At 42.3% G+C, this 23,885-nt stretch overlaps 1 protein-coding gene across 4 annotated transcripts in view; it reads right to left on the bottom strand.

Moving 5' to 3' along the window:
- The window catches only part of LOC144679016 (F-actin-uncapping protein LRRC16A-like), a 431,407-nt gene that overhangs the window by 185,537 nt on the left and 221,985 nt on the right, over nt 1-23,885 (bottom strand). For all 4 annotated transcript variants that reach the window (XM_078539233.1, XM_078539234.1, XM_078539236.1 and 1 more), the window contains exons 14-15: nt 15,334-15,411; nt 3,987-4,063 (exon numbers count right to left, since the gene is read on the bottom strand). In XM_078539233.1, coding sequence (XP_078395359.1) covers nt 3,987-4,063; nt 15,334-15,411 — 155 coding nt within the window. The remainder of the gene's footprint in view (nt 1-3,986; nt 4,064-15,333; nt 15,412-23,885) is intronic.

Here is a 23,885-nt window from a genome sequence, read left to right as displayed (position 1 = left end):
CAATCACAAACACTGGAGAAAAAGTTATAGGAAAATTAATGAGGCTAAAGGCTAACAAGTCCCCTGGATGTGACTGCAGAGTTAATGGATGCATTGGTGCAATCTTCCAAAATTCCCTAGATTCTGGAACGGTTGATTGGAAAACTGCAAATGTAACAACTCTTTTCAAGAAAGGAGGGAAACAAAAAGCAGGAAATTAGAGGCAAGTTAGCCTAACATCTGTCACTAGGAAAATGCTAGGATCCATCATTAAGGGGGTAATTGCAGGATGTTAAAAAAATCACAATAAAATAAGGCGGTGTCAACATGGTTTTGTGAAAGGGAGATTGTGTTAGACAAATTTATTAGACTTTTCTGAGGATGTAACAAGCAGGGTGAACAAAGAGGAACCAGTAGATGTACTGTATTTGGATTTCCAAATGACTTTTAATAAGATGCCACATAAAAGGCTACTGCACAAGATCTCATGGTATTTGGAGTGATATATTAGCTGACTAACAGGAAACAGAGACAGGATAAATAGGTCATTTTCAGGTGCGCAAGCTATAACTGGTGGAACGGATGAAGGGACCAACTGTATTGTTTACCAATTTGCTCAAGATACAAAGGTAAGTAGGAAAGCAAGTTGTGAGGAGAATACAAAGGGTAGCATTTTTCAGATGCAGGGGATTGTCGCCCCGCCAACTGAAGAGTTGGCGGGAAATGCATCCCCACCGATCAGAGCAGCCGACAGCCATTCACATCACTCGGATGGAAGTCCTACCTCAAGAGAGCAGCTGGTCAATATGATTGGCCAGCAGATCCGTAGTCTCAGCGATGCCAGAGGCAGCAGTGGCCCGGACTGGGAGTACAAGCGGTCCCCAGAGTCTAGGACCAGGTAAGTGCGGGGACGTCATCCCTGGGGAGGGGAGTTGAGGCCTGGGAGGATGGGATGCAGGGAGGGGCACCTGATGTGCAAAGGGAGCCCTTGATGGAAGTTACCCCCATGATCCCAACTCCCACCTGAGGCCTGAGCTGGGTGACCTCCTGGGCTTCCCCCAGCCCACTGCCAGCCTCAAAATTGAAGATGGGCAGAAAGTGTCATAATTTTATAATGACTTAAAGGCACCACTCATAAGGGATTGTGTCAACATTTTGTGGGTTCATTTATTTAAATTAGGTATGTGAGAACACGTATACATGGATAGAAGACTTGAAGACAGAACTGTGCAGTGTGCACTGTACTCAGCTCATAGGCCACGGTGAAACTGAGGCTGGATCACATGACACACTTCCCTTCCAGTGATGGCATGCTGCTATCCCTAATAGACACATTACAACAGAAAGCAGGCCTTTAGTTGCCAAATATTGGCAACTTAAGGGCTTAATTGGGGTGACGGTGAGGTTGAGGGGCCCGCCCCAGGCTCCAACCGTCCCATATAAAACTGAAGACAGGTCAGGTGGGAAGGCCATCCAGGGTATTTTATGGGCACCCCCCCGCCCCAGGGAGAGGCCGTAAAATTCTGCCCAGAGTGTGCAAAACAATATAGACAGGTTAAGTGAGTGGGCAAAAATTTGGCAGATGCAGAATGTGGGAAAATGCGAAGTTGTCCACTTTAATAGGAAGAATAGAAAAGCGGAATGTTACTTCACAATTTTATTTAAACAGGGACTGCAGATCGCAGCGGTACAGAGAGATCTGGGCATCCTTGTGCGTGAATCACAAAAGTTAGCAAGCAGGCAGGAAGGCAAACGAAATGTTGGCTCTTATTGCAAGTAGGATGTTATATAAAAGTAGGAAAGTATTGCTACAATTTGTACAGGGCTTTAGTGAGACCATATCTAGAGTACTGTATATAGTTCTGGTCTCCTTACTTAAGCATGGAAATGCTTGCACTGGAAGCATTTCAGGGAAGATTCACTAGGTGATTTCTGGGTTGAGGGAGAGGGTTGTCTTATGAAGAGGGGTTGAACAGATTAGGCCAATACTCATCAGAGTTTAAAAGAATGAGGGGTGATCTTATTGAAACATAAGATTCTGAGGGGGCTGGATGGAGGTGGGTGGTAGATGCTGGGAGGATATTTCTTCTCGTGAGGTATCTATAACTAGAAATCACAATTTAAAAATAAGTGGTCTCCTATTTAAGGCAGAGATGAGGAGGAATTTCTTCTCTGAGGGTCACAATTCTTTGGAATTCACTTCGCCAGAGAGCAGTGAAGGCTGGATCATTGGATATATACAGATTTTTGACAGAATTTTGATCTACAAGGGAGTCAAGGGCCAAAGGGGACAAGCAGGAAAGTGGAGTTAAGACCACAATCAGATTAGCCATGATCATACTGAATGGCAGAGCAGGTACACTGGGCCAAATGGCCTACTCTTATTTCTTATGATCTTATCATATCATCTTATAAGCAATGGTGACGTGAGGAAAATCTTTTATGCAGTGAGTTGTAATCGAGGATGCCCTGCCTGGAATTAAAGTAGTAGCAGATTCAATAGTAACTTTCAACGGGAATTGGATAAATTGCTGAAGGGAGAGTATTTACAGAGCTTTGGAGTGGGACTAAATTGGATAGCTCTTTCAAAGGGCTGGTACAGACATGATGGGGTGAATGACCTCTATCTGCATCATTTTATGAATCAACTGAGCCAAATTTAAAGGTGAACTATTTTGCAGCACGCTTATCCTTTTTTCAAAATGCACAAACGTAACTGCAATGGAACAGTAATCTAGGATTTAATGTGGATTCAAGGACACACCTCTATGGGAGCTTTGTTTATCTTTCACTGATTTTATATCAGTGACAGAGTTCAGATAATCGGTGACTGGAGAGAACAGTAGGCACCGTTCTCAGCTAACTAACTGCAGGAAATCAGGCAATTTTATTGCACCTGGCTTTTGGAATCAGTTTACTGTTAAATCCTGAATGAAACAGCCCAAATGAACAAGATTAGCTCACTGGCAAGGCCCTTACTGCTGTTAACTGGTCCACTGGAGAACTGTTCTAAAACACTAGTCAGGGAAGAATTAATGTTTAGTTTGAATACAAAAGCATTTTATGATTGGAGATCTGCATAACAAGTATGCGATGCAGGAAGCCTTTGATAATAATTAATTCAAAACTAATCAACACTACTTCTACACACCACCTGATACACCATTTGCATTCAGAACTAAATGAATGAAATTCACTCGAGTACACAAAGGCCTTTGACTGATATTTTTCATGCAGTACAAACAGGACTAATGAATTAAAACACTTCTTCTGATCTATTTTGTTCATATCAGTGTACTATGGTTATGGCTGAAATCACTGGATAAACAAGACTCAACAGATGCAGGAGGAATGTGAGGAAGATTTTTTTTTTACATAGCTAGGGGAAATTACCTGGATTTCGCTGCCTACGATTGTGGTGGAAGCAGAGATGATCTGCTCTATGAATGACTCTATGAACCAAAGGACATTATGATACATTTTCTGGTGGACAGCTATAAGCTTCTTTTATATCAGTTAGATGCCAAGCTACTACTGTGCTCTCCCAATGCAATGCAACTTTAATCACTGGAAAGGCCCTATTTTTGTTAAATCAGCTTCTTCATTCAGGCAGCCTGAGTGAGTCTGGCAAGTTTAATGTATACCTACTACCTGAGACCTACTTCTTGAGAGCTGGCTCCAAAGCACAGCAAAAAAAAAACAAAATAAAAGCAGTTACCAGAAAAAAAACTTTTGCACCTGAATTGTGCTTCTGACCACATCTGCCCAACCAATACAATCAGCTCCCAGGTTCAACTCTTCCCACTTACCAATCATGCCTCAGGTCATTGTCAAACCTCAGATTATGCCTCTTGCACAAGTGCAAAGGGAAAACAAAGATACATGTAAGTTCCAAGGGCCAGCTCTTTGTCTCCACTCCCCAAAAAAAGGAAGAGTTAAGTTTGGCACAAATGGGCTTTAAAGACCTGCAAAAAGGGGGAAAATAACTTTGAGGACAGAATGATTACCTGTGTGAGAAGATACTCTTAGACAGATGAAGAGATGCCAGCTGTTGACAACAGCCCCGTAGAAGTGCTGCACACACCTGAAAAACACAAAGATAGCTGAGTGACAGATCAAATAATTCACAAATCCCCCTATATGTAACAACATAACTTACATTCATATACCTAACAAGTGACTGAAGTTCAAAAATGATTCATTAGCTGTGAAGCACTTTCGGTCATCCTGAAGATGTGGAAGCTGCCGCATAAATGTATGTATGTCCTTTCTTCCTTAACCATTTGTCAGTATTGCATTTATGTTTATTTTGCTATTGGCATCAGCACATCACAACAAAAACTGCACCAATGCCAATGTAACAACTATGCTAAAAAAAAATGCATGATAATCTTAACAAACTATGCCAAATTGGTCCCGTCACTATCATCACTGGCAGACCTGTAACCACCTGATCTTACACAGCTGAAAATACTCTCTCTGGATACACCAACATTTGGAAACACCAACTATAAATTAGACTGCTGGCATGTTTTTCATGAGACAGATGTAAAAGAATTTCTATTTTAATGTTACTAGCACTATAGAGAAGTAAGCGTTATTACTCAGGATGAACGGAATGAAAACCATTTTTCAACATGGTGTACAAGATGCAGTGTTTTGCATTCAGCTGTAAGCAGTAAAAACTAATCAATCTAATGGATGCAGAAAGAAGAAAGGGTTACATTTACATTTTTGTGACCTCTCAAACCAGCAATTCAATAAAAATATTTACCTGTCTGTTCCCACGTCTTGATCTGGTCTCATACAGATACAGAAAGTGAATCTTGCTTTATCTGGTGTCAATCCACCGCCTAATAATCTTGTGATCCTATAGGCCCTACCCAGGCTCTCAATCTTATCTCAACCATATATATTTGCAGCGCTTCAAAGTGATGCCCATTTTGAAATGCACACGGAGATGTGGATTTTAATTAAATCAAGAGTAATTGAATAAAGATCTTCCTTATCTGGTGTTTGCCATAGCCTGAAGTGAAATGCATAACCTCAGAGTTTTGAGTGGTTTCACATCTTAAAATGAGAGCTCTGATCTGCTTTGATTTGTTGAAAACTAGTCCACAATTCAACACAAATAAAGCTCCTTAATCAGAGGTCCTACAGGGTCTGAGAAGCAGGATGTGCAGCAAGGAGTGCTCTTCTGATGTTAGCATTCAATTATTTAAGCAATGAATGTAGAAGCACATTCTCTCTCATTCTTATGGCTAATGTAGATGTGGGACAACAGACATAATTTTACATTCAGGTAGTTTGCCAGATAATTGCATCAGGGTAGCAGAGTCCATCACTGTGATGCCTCTCTTGGGTTTGCGAATCAGTCAGTCATTATATGTTCCATGGCTGGTTCTCAGTGACCACAGTCACACAGTGGAGAGTTTTTACTTTTTCATTTGTGCATCAAGTATCTGCATCTACACTAGTTTGTGCAGGTGTGGTTTTGGGTTGCTCACAAGCTCAGTGGAAGATCACAGGCAAAGTTTGGGTCTTTCACAAGACGTTTATGACTTCTTGTGAATGCCACTTAACTTTTCAAATTTCACAATGGTTGAAGTCACATTGCCGAAGGTTTTGTTTTATTCTTTCGTGGGATGTGAGCGTTGCTGGCAAGGTCAGCATTTGTTGCTCATCCCTAATTATCATTGAAAAGGTGGTGCTGAGCAGCCTTCTTCAACTGCTGCAGTTCATCTGGTGTAAGTATACCTACAGCTTTTTGTTAGGAGGGGAGTTCTAGGATTTTGATCTAGCGACAGTGAAGGAACAGCAATATAGTTCCAAGTCAGGATATTGTGTGACTTAAAGTGGAATTTGGAGATGACAGTGTTCCCATGCATCTGCTACCTTTAAGCTTGTGGGTCCAAAAGGGCCAATGTGATTTCAAGCGAGGGGGCACTGATGAGGTCCAGTCGGATGGGGCGACACACATTTTTCTCGAGTTGCTGAGCTTCTCAGTGTTGCAGCATCACGAGTGGATGGGGGTGTGAAGCGTGACAGCAAGGACAGCCAGGGTATTCAGGTCGACTTGAAGGTTCCAGTGACATACATTCCTACAGTGTTCTGTTGGGCATCAACATGTCAAATGTGGCTACTTCTGGTCCATACTGGTACAATGTGTTCAGCTGAAGAGTACACAAAGGACCATCACTGATGGTGATGCTCCCAGCTTCTGCTCACCAGCTGCTGGACAAGGATGACCTTGTCTTGCCAGCTGCTTTCTCTAACCATGGAAGGTTAACTTGTGCTCCCAACTCACTCCGAGATAGGTTGGAGTGGGGTCATATCGCACAGTATTGCTTCAGAAGGTCACTTTCAGGGTTTGCTTGGCATTCCAGTTATCTGAAGAACAAGGACTCGAAACTTTAGCTCTGTTTTTCTCTCCAAAGATGCTGTTAGACCTGCTGAGTTTTTCCAGCATCTGCAGCATTTTGCTTATTCCAGTCATCAAGATGGAATACAGTGACTATTGTTTTGTGGGGGCTTAGGCTTGAGCTTCCATTTCTAGAAATGTTCCTCTATGGTGCTTAGAAGTATAGTGAACAGTGAGGGGAATAGTGATAGACTTCACGAGGACAAACAATAGATAGGCTGGTCGACGAGATTTAATGCTGAGAAGTGTGAAGTGGTACATTTTGATAGGAAGGACAAGAAGAGGTCAAATAAATTAAAGGGTACAATTCTGAAATGGGTGTAAGAACATAGTAATTTGGGGGTATATGCACAAATTATTAAAGATGGCAGGGCAGGTTGAGAAAGTGGTTTAAAAGGGATGCTGGGCTTTATAAATAAGGTACAAAAGCAAGGAAGTTATGATGAACCTTTAGAAAACATTGGTTTGGCTTCAGCAGGAGTTTTCAATTCTGGGCACTACTCTTTAGCAAGGGTATGAAGGATTAGAGGGGATGCAAGAAACATTTAGGAGAATATTTCCAGAGGCAAAGGATTTCAGTTACACTTCCAAAAATTACGAAGCTCCGATTTTAAACTGTTAATTGAGATCGACAGAGTTTTGCTAGCCAAAGGTGTTAAGGGGTAGGGGCCTAAGGCAGGTGGATGGAGTTAGGATATACATTAACCACAATCTCATTGAATGGCAGTTAAGGTTTGAGGGGAGAAATAGCCTGCTCCTGTTTAATTTCATTAGAAGTGACCTTAACCATCTCCAGCTCATCAGTTAAGGGGCAAATCAGGTTTAACAAACTTGATTCAGTTTTTTTGCAGTAACAGAGAGGGCTGATGAGGCTAATGCAAGTGATGTGGTGTACACAGACTTCCAAAAGTGCTTGAAAGAGTGTCAACTAGGCTGGTCAGCAAAATTAAAGCACATGGAATTAAAGGGACAGTGATAGCATGAATACAAGTTGGCTGTGTAACCAGAAACAGAGAGTAGTGATGAATGGTTGCTTTTCAGACAGGGAAAGATATAGAGTGGGGATCCCCAGGGGTCGGTGTTAGGACCTCTGTTTTTCTTGAACTAAATTGATTACCTTGATTTGGGAATGCAGGGTATAATTTTGAAATTTGTGGCTGACACAAAACTTAGAATGTTACTGTGAACTGTGAGGATGATGGAGATAGACTTAAAGGGGACATAGAAAGGCTGACGGAAAGGGGGGACATATGACAGATGAAATTTAATGCTGAGAAGTGTGAAATTATTACTTTTGGGAGGAACCTGGAGGAGAGATAATATAAAATAAAGAATACAATGTTAATGGGAGTGCAGGAGTAGAAGGACCTAGGGATACATGTGCATAAACTGTTGAAGGCTGCAGGGCAGGTTGAGAAAGCAGTTAATAAGGCACACAGGATCCTGGGCTTTATAGAGTTACAAAGCAGGGAAGTTACAGTGAACCTCTATACAACATTGGTTCGGCCTCACCTGGAATATTGTGCCCAATTATGGGCATCAGACTTTATGAAGGATGGGAAGGCTTTAGAGAAAGTGCAGAAAATATTTACGAGAATGGATCCAGGGCTGAGTGGCTCCAGTTACAAGAATAGATTGAAGGACCTGGGGTTGTCTCCTTAGAGAAAAGGGCTGAGATGAGGTCTGATCAAGGTATTCAAAATAATGAAGGGTCTTGACAGAGAAGCTAGGGAGGAACTGTTCCCATTGGCAGAAGGGTCAAGAGCCAGGGAATAAAATTTAAAGTGACTGGCAAAAGAACCCAACACAACGTAAGGTAACGCTTTTTGAGCACTGAGTGGTTAGGATCTGGAATGCACTGCCTGATAGTGTGGTGGAGGCACATTCAATCATGGATTTCAAAATGATATTAGATAATTATCTGAAGAGAAGAGGGTGCAGGGCTACAGGGAAAAGACAAGAGTGGGACTAGCCGAACTGCTCTTGCAAAGGACCAGCATGGATACGATAGGTCAAATCACCTCCTTCTGTGCTATAGTTATTCTATTGTTATAAGTAACTTTTGCAACATTGTGTACATTTTAGGCTGAATTTAACACTCACTCACCAACAGGTTTGAAGGCAGGGATTCAGTGGGCGCCATGCCCACCACTTATCCACCTGTCCCTGCCCCCTCCACAATTATACATGCGGCAGGGGAGCCATTGGGACATCCTTCTGCCAATTGAGGCCCACATGTGGCCTTATCCCGCTGTCATGGGGGAGGTCCACGTATGTGTGAAGCCTGGCAGCTTTAACTGCATGGGCTGGTAGCAGACAACTCAGGGGAGGACCTCTGTTATAGCCCATTTAGCCTGTCATAGGCCCCACCCCCCCAACCCGAACCGCATCCCACCCTCCCCACACCAAGGTCATCCCTCCATCCTTTATAATTCCACCACCAGCGCCCCACCCCCACCCAGCCTAGTCAATCCCAACCCCCTTGCTGGGGCTTGCTAGCCTGGTCCTGGCGATACCCTCCCCGCAACCCCCAGTACTTACCTTCTGGATGTTGGGACTGGATGCAGAGCCAGCAGTGGCCACCATTCCCCGTGGCGCTGCTGGGCAGGGCTTCCTTCCCAGGTGGAAGGTCCACCTCAGGCTAATTAATGCTGCCTGCAGCCTGAAATGGCTGTGGGCAACCATCCAGAGCGGAGACCATGGTGGCCTATTAAATCCAGCCCTTTGGCATCAGACATCAAAACAATGGTGCACGGGAGAGGTCTACTGAAGCGAAACGTGTCCAGAAATGCAATTCTAATAGCTGAACTTCTACACATCTGAAATTTGTTAACCTTAAAGAGTTGATGACAAAGTAGAAAATGATGTGCTGAACCAAAACTTGAACCAGAATGGAAAAATCAACCCCAATTATGTATTATGTTAATGAAGTGGCAAATATGACTATGTAAGAAGTACTGTCCAGGTGAAGATCACTAGTTGGGTCACCATGACTGTCAACCATAGAAGATTGGAGGGATCAGAAAGAAACTTTGCAATGTTAGAAAGAGAACTAAATAAAATCTCTCTCCTATAACAGAAAATGATAGAAATATTCAACAGGTCAGGTATAATTGTGGACAGAGAGAAAGAATTAATGGTGACCTTTCATCAGACCTGAAACGTTAACTCCATTTCTTTAGTTACAGATGCTATCTGATTTGAGTATTACAGGTCGAGTATCCCATATCTGAAAACCTTAGGACCAACAGCATTTTGGTATTCAGATACTTTCTGTTTTCGGATCTACCATAGATACGGTAGGCCTAGGCCTAGTTAAATTACAATAGCCTAAGCCTAGGCTAACCATAGTCTACAAATATTAGGTTGTTTTTCCATTTTCCACCTCTCTCTCACACCCTACATCTTACCTGTTAACATTTATTACACCTGTAAAATAACATTGCTTTATTAGCATACATATTAACTGCATAGCAGTTCAAAAAAAGCACTCGGTTTTGGGTGTGTTCAGTTTTTGGGTGTGCAGAAAAAAGGATATTTGACCTGTACCAGCATTTTCAGTTTTTATTTCAGATTTCCAGCAACTGTAGAAGTTTGCTTTTATAGAATCCAGCTTTCATCAGACACACAAGACCTAAAGCAGGAGATGAAAATATTGATACCAACTGAAAATGCAGTTATCCAAGTTATTTAACCCAAAAAGCCAGAGTGCGCAAAAGAAGCATGGATAGGTATTTCTGCAAATAATCCATTCGTAGTATATAGTTTGCTCAGCGCGGTGTGGTTTGAAGTCTGTCTTCAAACTGAGGATAACAGAGGCACTAGTGTCAAAAGTAAAATTTTAGCACCACCATAAACACTTGGAAGGGAAAGAAATTGGAAAGAATGGAGGCATCCATTTCACTGATGTGTATAATTCTATAGAAAAGCAAAATGCCACGAATTTGAAATAAAAACAGCAAATGGCGGAAATATACAGCAGGTCTGGTGGAAGGTTATTGACCCAAAATGTTAACTCTCTTTACTCTCTCCACTGATGCTGCCAGACCTGGCGAGTATTTCCAGTATTTTCTGTTTTCTTTGCAATTACATAGCACCTTTAACATAGTAAAAACATCCCAAAATGCCGTGTGTGTCTGGATTGAATGCCTGGAAGCTGGAATCTTCATTCCTTGAAATAAATATTAACCTAAATGATTTCCAAATCTGCTGAAAAACCAATCATGCTTCAAAACAAAAGTAAAATATTAACTACTCCTTCCTAACATATCTGCATTATAGGCTGCACTACAGCAATAAGCTCCAGGCAGCTGAATAAGGTCCGCCCTCCGGGTTTTCAGCTGGGAGCAGCACTGATAGGGAGCAGTGGCCAAAAAATGCTGGTGTACAAGTATGACTTTATTCCTACTAATTCAAATGGGTGGACAAACTGACTGTGTACCCTCACTGTACTTCTCGCGAGTATCATTCCCCATTGGATTTAACTCACTCTAGATAAAACTTTGTTATTGGAATGTTGTAAAGAAAGCAAAGGCCAAGACAGAAGCAAGGTAGGCACTTTAGAATAAACTAAGGAACTGCTCTAATGGTACCCTGTGCAGGGCACAATTTAAGTCAGATTTTATGCTATATACAATAAAAAGGTAATTATTGCTCTGCAACATAGGAGGTAAGAATACTGCATGTGCAGCTGCAGTTATTTCTTGCTCATTAAAGGCTCTGGCAGCAAGCCCTCAAATTGCATAACAGTATATTGGTGGTAGGTTTATCAAGGTTAATGAGATTGCATACACACTTGTTTGACTTGAAAAGGCATTTGGCTGCTTATGCCGAGGTGTCTGCAGATTCTGAAATAGGGCTAGACAAGTCAAGAGCTGCAATGTCAAAAGGAGTGAAAGTTAATCAACTAAAGCTAAGATTGGGGAAAGAAGAAATGGTGATAAAGGCCAAGGGAGATCACAACAAAATCAGTCTGGCAGCTAATCAGTGGTAAAAAGTCCAGCACATCATCTGGTTACTTTAGTGGAAACAGTAACACATTTACTGTAAGACTGTACCTTTGTCATTGCATCACAGACCCTATAACCTTAATTCTAACAGAATGGATCCCTCTGAACCCAATCACTCAAGGTCCCTAATGGCACAGTCTTGCCTAGTTACTCAATTAGGCACCATTCTACTTTCTTTCCCCTACCATCTGAGTCCCACCAATGCTGTCTCGACCTATGCACCTGTGGCTGTGGAGACAAATGGGAGTTAGACTCTTAAAATAGAACAAGCAAGCGAGTGCAGAGAACGAGGTGGTGAAATGTAGGAAGGGAAATGTGATAAGAAAAAAAAGATTTAAGTGCAGCGAAGAGAGACAAAGATGGACAAAAAGAAAGATGAGTTAAAAAGACAGATATGACAGAAAAGGAAACAAGCATAAAGGTGAATACAAAGAGAGAAAGACAGGGACAAAGAGAAGAAAAAATTAGACAGATTAACAAAAAAATCTTTACACTGATACAGTCCGTGGTGTTGCTCGAAACTTACATTTTGTATGCCATTTGCCTTGTTGTTTCCTCTTCTCAGCTGGGGGATTAAAAGTTTGTTGCTTCTGCAGGGGCTTGCACTTGACTCTGTTTTTATAATGAAGAACTATGTAGATTTTGTCTTCACTGCCAAGAATGGTAATCTGGCAAAATGGATTACCTGCCCTTCACAGGTCAATCCAATTTCACTTTATCATTAAATATAAAAACAAAGTGAAAGAGGGAGTTTCATACTTTTGAGTTGTTGGGGAAAAAAAAAAATCACTTGAACAATTTTGATTTCAACATAGTGGTGGTGTAGGGAAAAGGAACATGGTTTGAGACGGTGTATTAGGCGTTTAGGATTAATGAGAGACAAAAAGTGCACTGTAGTACTGGCCATTGTGGAATTTATAAAAAGTGTGAAGATCACATGCAGGAGATGATTTGCAAACAATAAAATGTTTTCTTTCCTGTCCAGGAATATGAAGGGAGCTGCAAAAGCTTCTCTGGTGGATTTAGGAGCTGTTCAGGAGAGGAGGATTTGGCACATAAGAGGACAATGAGTTTCTAAGAGTCATATGACTTGCTCCTTCATTTAATAACAACTTGCATTTACATACCATCCTCCATGTAGTAAGATGTTTTAAAGAGCTCCATAGGAGCATAATCACAAAAAAACCTTTAGACAACAAAGAATCTTCTCCAAAATCACAGATGGAATACTTTGCAGAAGTAGTGGCCCTGAGCCCTCACCTCCTTCGCTAAAAGTCAGGGTCAAGCCCGCATCCGCCCAGCCGGGAAGCTATGCCCAGATTTTACGGTAGTCAGGCTGTTAATTGCCTGAGGTCCTGGCTTCCAAGCCCACATGGGAGGGAGGATGCCCTACCTCCCAGAGCTGCTGGTTAATCAGATGGCCACCAGCTCTCCAATCCCAGCAATGCTAATGGGAGCGGTCACCAATGCTAGTGCCACAGCAGTCCCCTGCGAGGAAGGCCAGACCCCAAGTAAAAGTCAGGGTCATTAAGGAGGATGGGGAGGCTTGGGAAGTCGAGGGGTGTACAAGAAGGGGCGGCGATAACCATTTGGTGGAGGAGAGGTCAGCTGTTGGGCATAAGGTTACCTGGTGGCCATGCCACTTCACTTGGGCTCCCTCCCACCACTGGTAAAAATACCAGCAGCGCCAGGAGGTGGCCCTTAAATGACCATTAATTGGTCACAACTACCCTGCCGCTGCTAAAATTCCAGTTAAGGTGAGTACGCAAAGGGCATGACGCCCACCCCCATCTGCCACCCAACTTTAGACACCAGCCCACTCCGAGTGAGGGTGTGGTGGGAGGGGAATTTCTGGCCTATATTTATAAATCCAAACTTCTGATGACAACTGATTCTAAAGTCAACGTTCTAATTTTCCTCTCTTCCTCATCATTAGTAATCCTATGATCCTAGCAAGCTGGAGAGACATTAAGAGTCAGGATAAAAAAATATTCGTTCACAGCATGTGGGTGTCGCTGGCTAGGCCAACATTTATTGCCCATTCCTAATTCTCTTTGAGAAGGTGGTAGTACTAGAGCTGCCTTCTTGAACCATTGCAGTCCACGTGGTTTAGGTACACCCACAGTGCTGTTAAGAAGGGAGATCCAGGATTTTGATCAGTGACAGTGAAGGAACGGCGATATAGTCCCAAGTCAGGATGGTGTGTGGTTTGGAGGGAAGCTTGCAGATGGTGGTGTTCCCATGCATCTGCTGCCCTTGTCCTTCTTGATGGTAGAGGTCGTGGGTTGGGAAGGTGCTGCAAAGGAGCCTTGGTGAGTTGCTGCAGCGCATCTTGTAGATGGTACACACTGCTGTGTGTTGGTAGAGAGAGTGAATGTTTAAGTGATGGATGGGGTGCCAATCAAGTGGGCTGCTTTGTTCTGAATAGTGTCAAGCTTCTGGAGCGTTGTTGGACCTGCACTCATCCAGGCAAGTGGATGCGGGCTTGACCCTGATCTTTTAGCGAGGGGGGTGGGTGGGTGTGACAGGGTGCAGGGCCACTATTTGTGCAAAACATTCCAGTTGTAGTTTTGGAAAAAATTTCTCAAAGTATTTTTTTGTCTGATTACACTGATTCCATCAGACTCTTGACTTGTGCCTTGTAGATGGTGTACAGGCTTTGGGAGTCAGAAGCTGAGTTACTCACCACAGGATTTTTGCCTCTGACCTGCTCTTGTAGCCAGTATTTATATGGCAAGACCAGTTCAGTTTCTGGTCAATGGCAACCCTGAGGGTGTTGATAATGGGGGATTCAGTAATTGTAATGCCATTGAACATCAAGGGGCGATGGTTGGATTCACTCTTGTTGGAGATGATCATTGCTTGACACTTGTGTGGAGCGAATGTTACTTGCCACTTGTCAGCCCAAGCCTGAGCATTGTCCAGGCCTTACTATATTGGGCACGGACTGCTTCAGTGCCTGAGGAGTCACAAATGGTATTGAACACAAGTGCAATCATCAGTGAACATCCCTACTTCTGTCTTTACAATGGAGGGAATGTCATTGACGGAACAGCTGAAGATGGTTGGGCCTAGGACACTGCCCTGAGGAATTCCTGCAGTGATGTCCTGTGACTGAGATGATTGAACTCGAACAACCACAAACATCTTCTTTTGTGCTGAGCCTGACTCCAACCAGTGAAGAGTTTTCCCTCTGATTCCCAATGGCATCAGTTTTGTTAGGGATCCTTTATGCCACACTTGGTCAAATGCTGCTTTGATGTCAAGGGCAGTCACTCTCACCTCACCTCTGGAGTCCAACCCTTTTGTCCATGTTTAAGCCAAGGCTGTCAGGAGCTGAGTGACCCTGGTATAACCCAAACTGGGTGTCAGTGAGCAGGCTATTGCTAAGCAAGTGCTGCTTGATAGCACTGTTGATGACCCCTTCCATCACTTTACTGATGATGGAGAGTAGGCTGATAGGGCGGTAATTGGTCGAGTTGGATTTATCCTGCTTTTTGTATACAGGGCTGACCTGGGCAATTTTCTATCCATCACTTTGGTGATTTCCAACAATTCTCACTCTGCAGTACTGCAGAGCTGACCATACTGTAAAAGTTCTCTTTTTGTGTGTTATGGTTAACAGGAAGTGAATCATAGAAATTTACAAGATAGAAGGTGGCCATTTGGCCCATTGTGTGCACAGTCGCCAACATGTAGCTCTTCAGCCTAATCCCAGTTTCCATCTCCTGGTAGCTAGGTTATGGTACTTCAAATGCATATCCAAGTACTTCTTAAATGTGACATGGGTTTCTGCCTCCACTACCCTTTCAGACAGTTAGTTCCAGATGTACACAACCCCCTGGGTGAAAGAATTTCCCCCAATTGCTGAAGTTGTCAAGTTCAAATATAAAAATATCAATCACATGAAACTTGTGTACATACCATATCTAATGCACAGTCTGTGTTCGACAAATCAAGATGAGAAAGGGCATTTGGCTGAGCCAGAAAACTGTACAAGTTCTGTAAAAAAAAAGAGATAAAGCTGAATGAACTGCTACTTAGCTTCATTCATTCAAGAGGTCAGGTACTAAAGTGTAATGGTTTAATTTTAAACAAAAAGCAGAATACTGTGGACACTGGAAATCTGAAATAAAACAGAACATGCTGGAAATATTCAGCAGGTCAGGCAGCATCTGTGCAGAGAGAAACAGAGTGAACTGGCCTGATTTTCGTGGAGCAGGCGGGAAGACAGAGTCATGAAATTTCCCGACTTGGCAGATCTGTCTCCTTTAAAAGGTCCCCCCGCCTGCTGTATTTCCGTTCCAAGGCAACAGGGGTGGCATGGTATCAGGGGCAGTTTGGAGGTGGACACAAAGGCATGCGAGTGCCCAGGCGATGCTTTAGCTCAGTTGTATTGAAGGCCGTGAGGCCCTCTAGCCCTCATCTCGCAACACCATAATTACCGACCAATCCCCATGACCCCTCAAAGCCTCCCATACCCCATGCCTTCCATTACCCCATCTCCCTTCCATGCCGTCATGCATCCAACATGCCCACTCACCCAGTATGTACTATGTACAGAACCAATGAACCATTGCTGGAAAATCTTGAAATGTTGACAGAAAAAAATACCCATTCAAAAATCTTTGAAAAAAAAATCTGCTGCTCAAACCCTATAAAAGTGTTTAATCAGACACGGCCATTCACAGTATCAATAACAAGCTTTTCCCTACTTCACACCTCTTACTCTTGTCCAAATAAACACACAGATGTTGAAAAAGCAGATCAAAGAACTCATTATAATCTCAAAGATGTCAATCAAAATTAACACACCCCTTCAACCTGTGTAAACAGACCCCCGCTGTACTGATCCATTAGGTGAGTTTGGTAGCTCAGCCAAGTATTCATAACAAGGCCGTCTGACAATTGTATCAACAGAAACAGATGACCGGACAATTTCAGGCTTTAATCTCTGGCGCACATTTTGTTTCCTTTTTTATGCATGTTTCAGTTCTTCTCTTTTTTCCCCTTTCAGACAGCAGCACACCTGCTCTAGGCACATATTTTGTTTCTTTGTTTCTCTTTTTGCTCATCACCATTCTCTTTGGCCCTTTAAGACTAACTCTTCTGTCATTCAATCTCTCCTGTCTTCCATCCTATGTTTCTCTCTCCACAGATGCTGCCTGACCTGCTGAGTATTTCTAGCATTTTCTGCTTTCATTTTAATTCTGGTTAAAAAATCTAATTGTATCTGCAATAAATTCAAGTGCCAGTGCAAATTAAAAGGAATCCGTCCAAAGCCATTACTGGGATTTGTGAAAGGTGAACACTGTGTTACAGATGAGCTGTCACTTGAAGAACCAAACTACTGAGGCTGGGACACATGTTGGCTAGCCATTCTTCAACAGTTCAAATTACCCATCAAGTTGTGCCAACAGTTTAGCAAGAGACCCAAAGCTTTTGTCATTTTTCACCAACTCTTTGGCCTATACTTGAAAATATTCCTAGGTAATATGTATAATGACATGTTCGAGTTTTTACATTTCAACTCTCCCTCAACATTACAGATTATTTTTTTTTTTGTTAATTCATGGAATGTGGGCATCGCTGGCTAGGCCAGCATTTATTGCTCATCCCTAAATGTCCTCGAGAAGGTGGTGAGCTGCCTTCTATATACGCGGCCCTTCATTATCTATGCTCTGGAACGTACCTTTATTTGCCCAATGTCTAGGTAAACCCAGCAGGCCCAGGGTCTAGGAGGACCCTTCCCCATGTATTTTAGCTTATTGGGTATAATGTACTCTCTGCTGATTTTTCAGATTTCAACACATGGAATAAGTAAATATCAGATTCTGGCTTAGGCTGCCTACCTGATTACTGCTGTAACAATCCAACTATCAATTATCACTGGTTTGCAACAGCGTATGGAGCACAACAGAACAATCAGCAGCAGAGTTAACAATTAAATATGCCCATCAGCACATTTATGTCTTGAGTTCTGTGTCAGATGGGCTGTCCATTTTCTATCACTGAATGTGTTTTTAACCTTGTGTACCATGATCAGCCAAAGCTACAGCCAATACCAAAATTTTGTCACATATACTTTACAATTTCTGGTGAACTGTGCGCAGGATCGAAATCCCCTCCACTGGGAAATTTATGGAACATAATTTCAAACCCACGGACATGTCTTGACCTCATGACTGGAACTATAATTACAAAAGATAAGCTGCAGTCAGCAGTACAGGGCTGGGCAGCAAGGGGTTAATTTGGATGGTCCGTAAAAAAAGTTACTTATCAAAAGGGTTTGGACATTGACTGACTGCTATCAGGGAGCAATGGTACCAGAGAAATGATATTACCCGCCATCAACTAATGCAATCAAGCTGGATTACCCAATGCAAGGACGTTATCATCAATACAATACACTCAAGGAATTATGCAACTAAGATCTGCACCACCGACAATAGTACTCAAACAGGGTCATTCAAACCCTCATTAACTTTGGGGCCAGGTACTGTTACTGTGCCACCTCAAACAGCTGGAGAATTGCTCATACAATGAGAACTGATAATATTCGCCTACATACATCTTCCATGGAAAGCCCCGTATTGTTTCAATGAGCAGGAGCTGATGACATTCGTCTGGACTTTGCGTGGAATCAACTAAATGGACATTGGAGCAACAGGAAATATTTTTTGACACGCCTGAGTTATATTACTATAAAAGAAGAGCAGATCTGAGTATCTGGGCTGCAGCTGGAAGGAGGGTCAGGCCGGTCACCCTGACTCAAGCCTACATTCAGCACCAGACAGACCACCTGTGTTGGGGATTGTGTTTTCAGCCATATCGTGGTGATATTGTCCCAAAGGTGCATTCGGACGAGGTTTGGTCACCTTGACTCAGGCCTACAGTCAGCACCAGACAGACTAGCTGTGTTGGGGACTGTAAGTTTCAGACTAATATCACTGTGATTTGGCTCAGGGTTTAGTGAAGGTTTGGGTGAAAATTGTGTGTGTTTTGCCAGTACCTTGTAACTTGTTTCAGCAATACCTTAGTGATATTGGTCTGAGGTTTTTTTCTTAAGGTTTCAGGACAAGACACAGTGTTTTTGCCTGTGTTTTTGTAAGTTTAAAGCAAGCCACGGGGACTGTGTGTGGAGTTAGCATTTTTGTAAGTTTAAGCCTGAGTCGTGGTGACTGTGTGTCGGCTACTGGGAATGGGTTGATTTAAATTTTGGGGTTTTGTGGAGTGAGGTTGTGGGTGATTCAATAAAGCAATTGCAAATTATCAGAAGAAACTTGTCTCGCTGGTCATTCTGTTCAAGCTGTACACTTGTGTATCTGGTGTCACGAGCTTGAGTGTGGGGAGGGTCTTTGGGGGGGGGGGGGACGCCTACATGTGTAAATACGTTGTCAATGGCTTCTCTTTCACAAGCACTGTTCCATATTCATCTTTTAATATTAAAGCTAAATGGATGTTCTGATGAAAGGTCATTGGCTTGAAAGATTAACTTAGTTTTATTCTCTACAGATGCTACCTGACTTGTATTTTCTGCATTCATTTTCTTTTAAAACTACTAGACTTGCCTGTAGCATATTGCAAAATCTGAGCATTTTGTTATATTGCCCTCTCTTTTGGGGAGGTGTTCAGTAACATTAATTCAACAATGGTTGCCTGCAGCTATACAAATGTTAGTTTTACTCAGTGCAATACACAACAGGCAGACAGCGTTAAGGCTGGGATGGAATTTTCTTTTACATTTCATTTGAGAAATTGAGAATTGAAGAACATTGTGACACAGTTTTGGAACTCCTAAAGTTGATTTTGAGGAAGTCTGAGCAATTCGAGAGATTACTCTGCATGCACATCATGTTCAGGTACAATGAGTCAGCATGGTTCGCAATTGAAAAAATGGCGCTGAAGACATATTTGGAGACAATGGGGGAATTCAACCCTAACAAAGAGGGCTGGTGTAACTACAAACAAAGGTTACACATTTGGCTGAAAGTGAAACTGGATGAGGATAAAGTAAACGTTTCCCTCACCATAATGGGGCCAGATGCGATGTGGCATCAAAACAGTGTTGCGCATGAGAACCCTGTACAATGGAATATGCTGGAATTAATGAAATTCTGGAAATTATGGCATTAAGGGTTATGTTTCATCAAAGGAAGCAGCTGCCAAGTGAGACTGTTACAGGTAACATTCTCGAATGAAAGAAACTCTGCCACTCTGGGTATGGTGCAAAATTAGAAATCAACTGTAGAAAGCTGTTCATAAGAGGCCTAAAGAGCAATAAAATCAAGACCAAGCTTTTGAGTGAAGGCAATCAGCTGGCATGAAATGTGACCACAGCCCTGGAAATGGCCAAAAGGGATAGTTGCAAATTGCAAAGCAGTTCTTTTCCTGAGTTGGTGCAGAGGTACACTGGATTTCAGCGAGATCCAGGACATAGCAGCCAAGTTCATAGTCACAAGAGTCAAAAATTTAGATGCTATCATTGTCATGGTAGCCACCAACCATTTAAAAAGCCCACATTTCCATTTGAAGCGCTATGTCTGTGGGAAAATCAGTGATATCCAAATGGCATGCAGGAATAGAGGAAACACCAGGTTATGGTGAAGTTCCAGGTCACAAACATGAAGCAGATTTTTGTACCAAAACCAGATAGAAGTTTTGGTAGAATTAAACTAGCTCAGGGGTCTGGAAATCTTTGAATGTGCATAAGGTAGATATGGAAACAGAAGTTGATGTTATTGAGCAGGAAGATCAAGAATTGTACTCAGTAGGAGAGCAAGAAAAACAGCATACAGTAGATGAGAGTAAAAAGGCTGAAGATAAAATTCCATTGCCCACAATTTACTTTCATCACTGATGCAGCTGCAGTATGTCAAGAGTACAATAAATCCCCCAGTCACATTCGCTTACTCAAAAATGATGTGAAACCCACTAGTTACTTTAATAACAGTATTCTCATGTTAAGTAAAGTTAGCCTTAGAGTGGAATATGATGATGCATCCTATTTTTTCCAATGGTTGTAGTAGGAGAGAATAAAGTCTCCCTGATGGGAAGAAATTGGCTTAATGATATTTTTGTTAAACACATACTTGTATTAAGGAAATTTTTTAAAAAATTAAACATGCAAATTACTCTGGTAGTATCAGTCGTGTGTGTTCTGGTTTTGATTACAGTAAAAAAACAATTATGCAACCTAACCTGTTAAATTTTCAGGTATTAATGATGTTGGTTTAGTCATATTGTATCCAAGGAACTTAGGTACATGTACCACTTTACACTTTAATGTATAAATTGTGTTTTAGTGGGGAGGCAGTGTAATATAGTGCAAGATCTGAACATTTTTTGATATTGCCCTCTTTGCTGCCCTCTCTGTTGGGGAGGTGTAAATAAAGTTAGCTCAATAATGACGCCTTGCAGCTGAGCATATTAGTTCTACTCAGTGCTATGCACAGCATCACCCCTTCCTTAAAAAAGCCTCCCTTGACCCCTCATTATGTGTAACTGCCACCTAACATTGGCAACCCTCCAAGATCATCCAGAAGCCAGCGTACTTTCTCGGTCTGCTTGTGGGTGGCCTCTCAGCTCTTAGAACTTCTTACAACAGCTGGCACAAAAGCAGACACTCGATTACAGTGCACCCAATTATAAGGTAAATGCAATAACATTTGGAAACTATGACTAAGTATCATGAGGTCATCTACCTCTCCTTGCTTGAATCCATTCAGCTTGGTCCAAGGACACCGGCAACATCTTTCACAATAGTAATCAGTTCCTTTATCCATCATGTACCTCTCACATAGTCAACCGCACCATCCACAAGCACTGTCCGTGTTAGTGGCACCACCTCAATTTACCTCCTATGCAACCCCTTATGGCTGACACATCTTTTGCAATGACTTATTCTCCTGCATCTACTCACATATACATATCCATTCTGCCCCAAGGTTCCATTTTTTGTTCTCTTCAATTATTCGATATGTTGCCTCTCAATGACATTAGGAAGATATGAATCATGAGGACAAGGGTAGGTTATTGAACCTCTTGAACCTTTTCCGCCATTCATGGCTGATCTGTACTTCAACTCCATTTACCCACCTTTATACCATACCACATGATAACCTTGCCCAATGAAAATCTATCAGGTTTTAGCCTTTTATTGGCCACAAGATCTAGTGGGTGGAACAATTTCCAGATTGTGTGGAAAAAGTGCTTCCTGATTTCACTCAATGACTTAGCTCTAATTTAAGATTATGCCTTCCTTGTTCTGGATTCCCCTACCAGAGGAAATATGTATACCTTATTGAATCCCTTAATCATTTTAAACACAACAATTAGATCACTTCTCAACCTTCTACACTCAAAGAAATACAAACCAAATAGACTCAATCAGTTCTTATAATTTAACCTTTTAAACCCTGGCATCATTCTGGTAAATCTGCATTGTACGCCTTTCAAGAACAATATATCTTTCCTGGGGTTCGCTGCCCAAAACTGAATGCAGTGCTCTAAATAGGATTGGCCAAGGCTCTATACAACTGAAGTAGCACTTCCTCACTTTTGGTATTTCAACCCCTTGATACAAAGGCAGGTTTGATTATTTTTTGTATTCATGCACTGGCTTTTAGTGATTTAGTGCACATAGACATCGAAATTCCTTTTTATTCCTCTACAGTTCCTTTTCCCTTAACATTGAGAAAATATTCTGATTTGTATTTCTCAGATCCAAAGTGAATGACTTCACAATTCTACTCCATCTGTTGTAGATTTTCCCATTCACTAAGTCTGTCTAGTCACTTTGCAACTTCCAACTCATTTACCTCCGAATATGTTAACAGCAAACTTGGACAGGACAACTCTCTATTCCTTTACCCATGTCATTAACAAATACTAAAAAAGTTGACTCCTCAGTACATATCTCTGGGGAACACCACTTGTCACATCTCACCAGAAAACTCATCTTCCAAACAATTACTTGCCTATGTCATAGGGTTACCTTTAATTCCATATCCATTTTTGTCAATAATCACTTGAGCAAAACCTTATGAAATGGCTTCTGGGAGTCCATTTAGACAACATCCTTAAACGCTCTCCTATTCAACAAGCTTAGGGACTTCCTCAAAAAGTTCAACTGGGTTAGACAGATATGATCTATCCTATAAGCCCCTACTGATTGTTTGATCAGCTGATGTTTGTCCAAGTGTTCAGTCATTCTGGGCAGAATTTTCCCATCCCTTTTGGAGGTGGGTTCAGTGGCAAGTGGGTCATGAAAAGGTAACTTAGGTCAGCATCTGATACAAGCCCACCCTCTTGTGCAGCAGGGAGCCCCCATGAGTCTGGCAGGCAAGTAATTTTGTTGTTGAGAAGTCGCTTAAGAGGTCATTTTGCACTGAATCCTAGATTTCCCAGCCATGGAAGCCATTCCCCAAGCTTTCAGCAACTTATCCGGGTCATTGAAGCAAGCATATAGTAGGAAGAGATTCCTTTGTGAAAGTGACAAGTTACGAACACTTTGATCAGTTTCACCGTAGAGCTATAGCCATGGCCTTTGACAGACTGCTGTTCAAAGTGCTTCATATCTCAAAGAGTGCTTTCGCTGCTTAAAGGTGATTGTTAACTTCACCTGTCCAACACTTGGCACAACTTCAGTTACATTTCCCTGATGCCAGCCTTCAGCAGTTAATGCAGCTTCCACCTCTGCTGAGGATTAAGAGCAAAGTCCACATTGCTGCCAACTTCTCCAGCAGCAGCAACTGGATCATCACTCACAGCAGCACCAGCTGCCTTCTCCTCAGCCACATGCCCCTGCACAGGCCAGATGGGATGGACACCGAGATCCATCTAGAAGGAGATGAGGCTGCAACAAAGTACATAAAGGATCATCTCTCTCAACATGCGTCAACATCAATGACTCAGGGTCTCATGCTGCTGACGTCAGCAGTCTCCTGGAACACCAAGACTTCATTTATGTGGACCAAGTGGGCACTTGCCAAGGTCCGACAAGGTGCCTCTCACTGGACATTCCTGCTATTTATTTCCTCAGCTACTTCCATCCAGGCCTAATTGGTTGGAGGAGCTAGGAACATAGGAGCAGGAGGAGGCCATTCAGCCCACCGAGCCTGCTCCGCCATTCAATATGATCATGACTGATCATCCACTTCAATGCCTTTTCCCCCCCACACTATCCGCATAACTCTTTACATCATTGACAGATTTCTAAATGCCAATCTCGACTTTAAACATACTCAATGGCTGAGCTTCCACAGCCTTCTGGGGTAAAGAATTCCAAAGATTCACAACCCTCTGAGTAAAACAATTTCTCCTCATTTCGGTTCTAAGTGGCTTCCTCTTTATTTTGAAATTGTGTCCCCTGGTTTTAGGCACCCCAACCAGGGGAAACATCTTACCTGCATCTACCCTGTCTATCCCTTTGAGTATTTTGTAGGTTTCAATGAGATCACCACTCATTCTTCAAA

Source organism: Cetorhinus maximus, chromosome 3, assembly GCF_964194155.1.
Source record: "Cetorhinus maximus chromosome 3, sCetMax3.hap1.1, whole genome shotgun sequence".
NCBI classification, from domain to species: domain Eukaryota; kingdom Metazoa; phylum Chordata; class Chondrichthyes; order Lamniformes; family Cetorhinidae; genus Cetorhinus; species Cetorhinus maximus.
The sequence above is the reverse complement of the archived record's forward strand: the minus strand, read 5'-3'. Positions and strand labels throughout refer to the sequence as shown.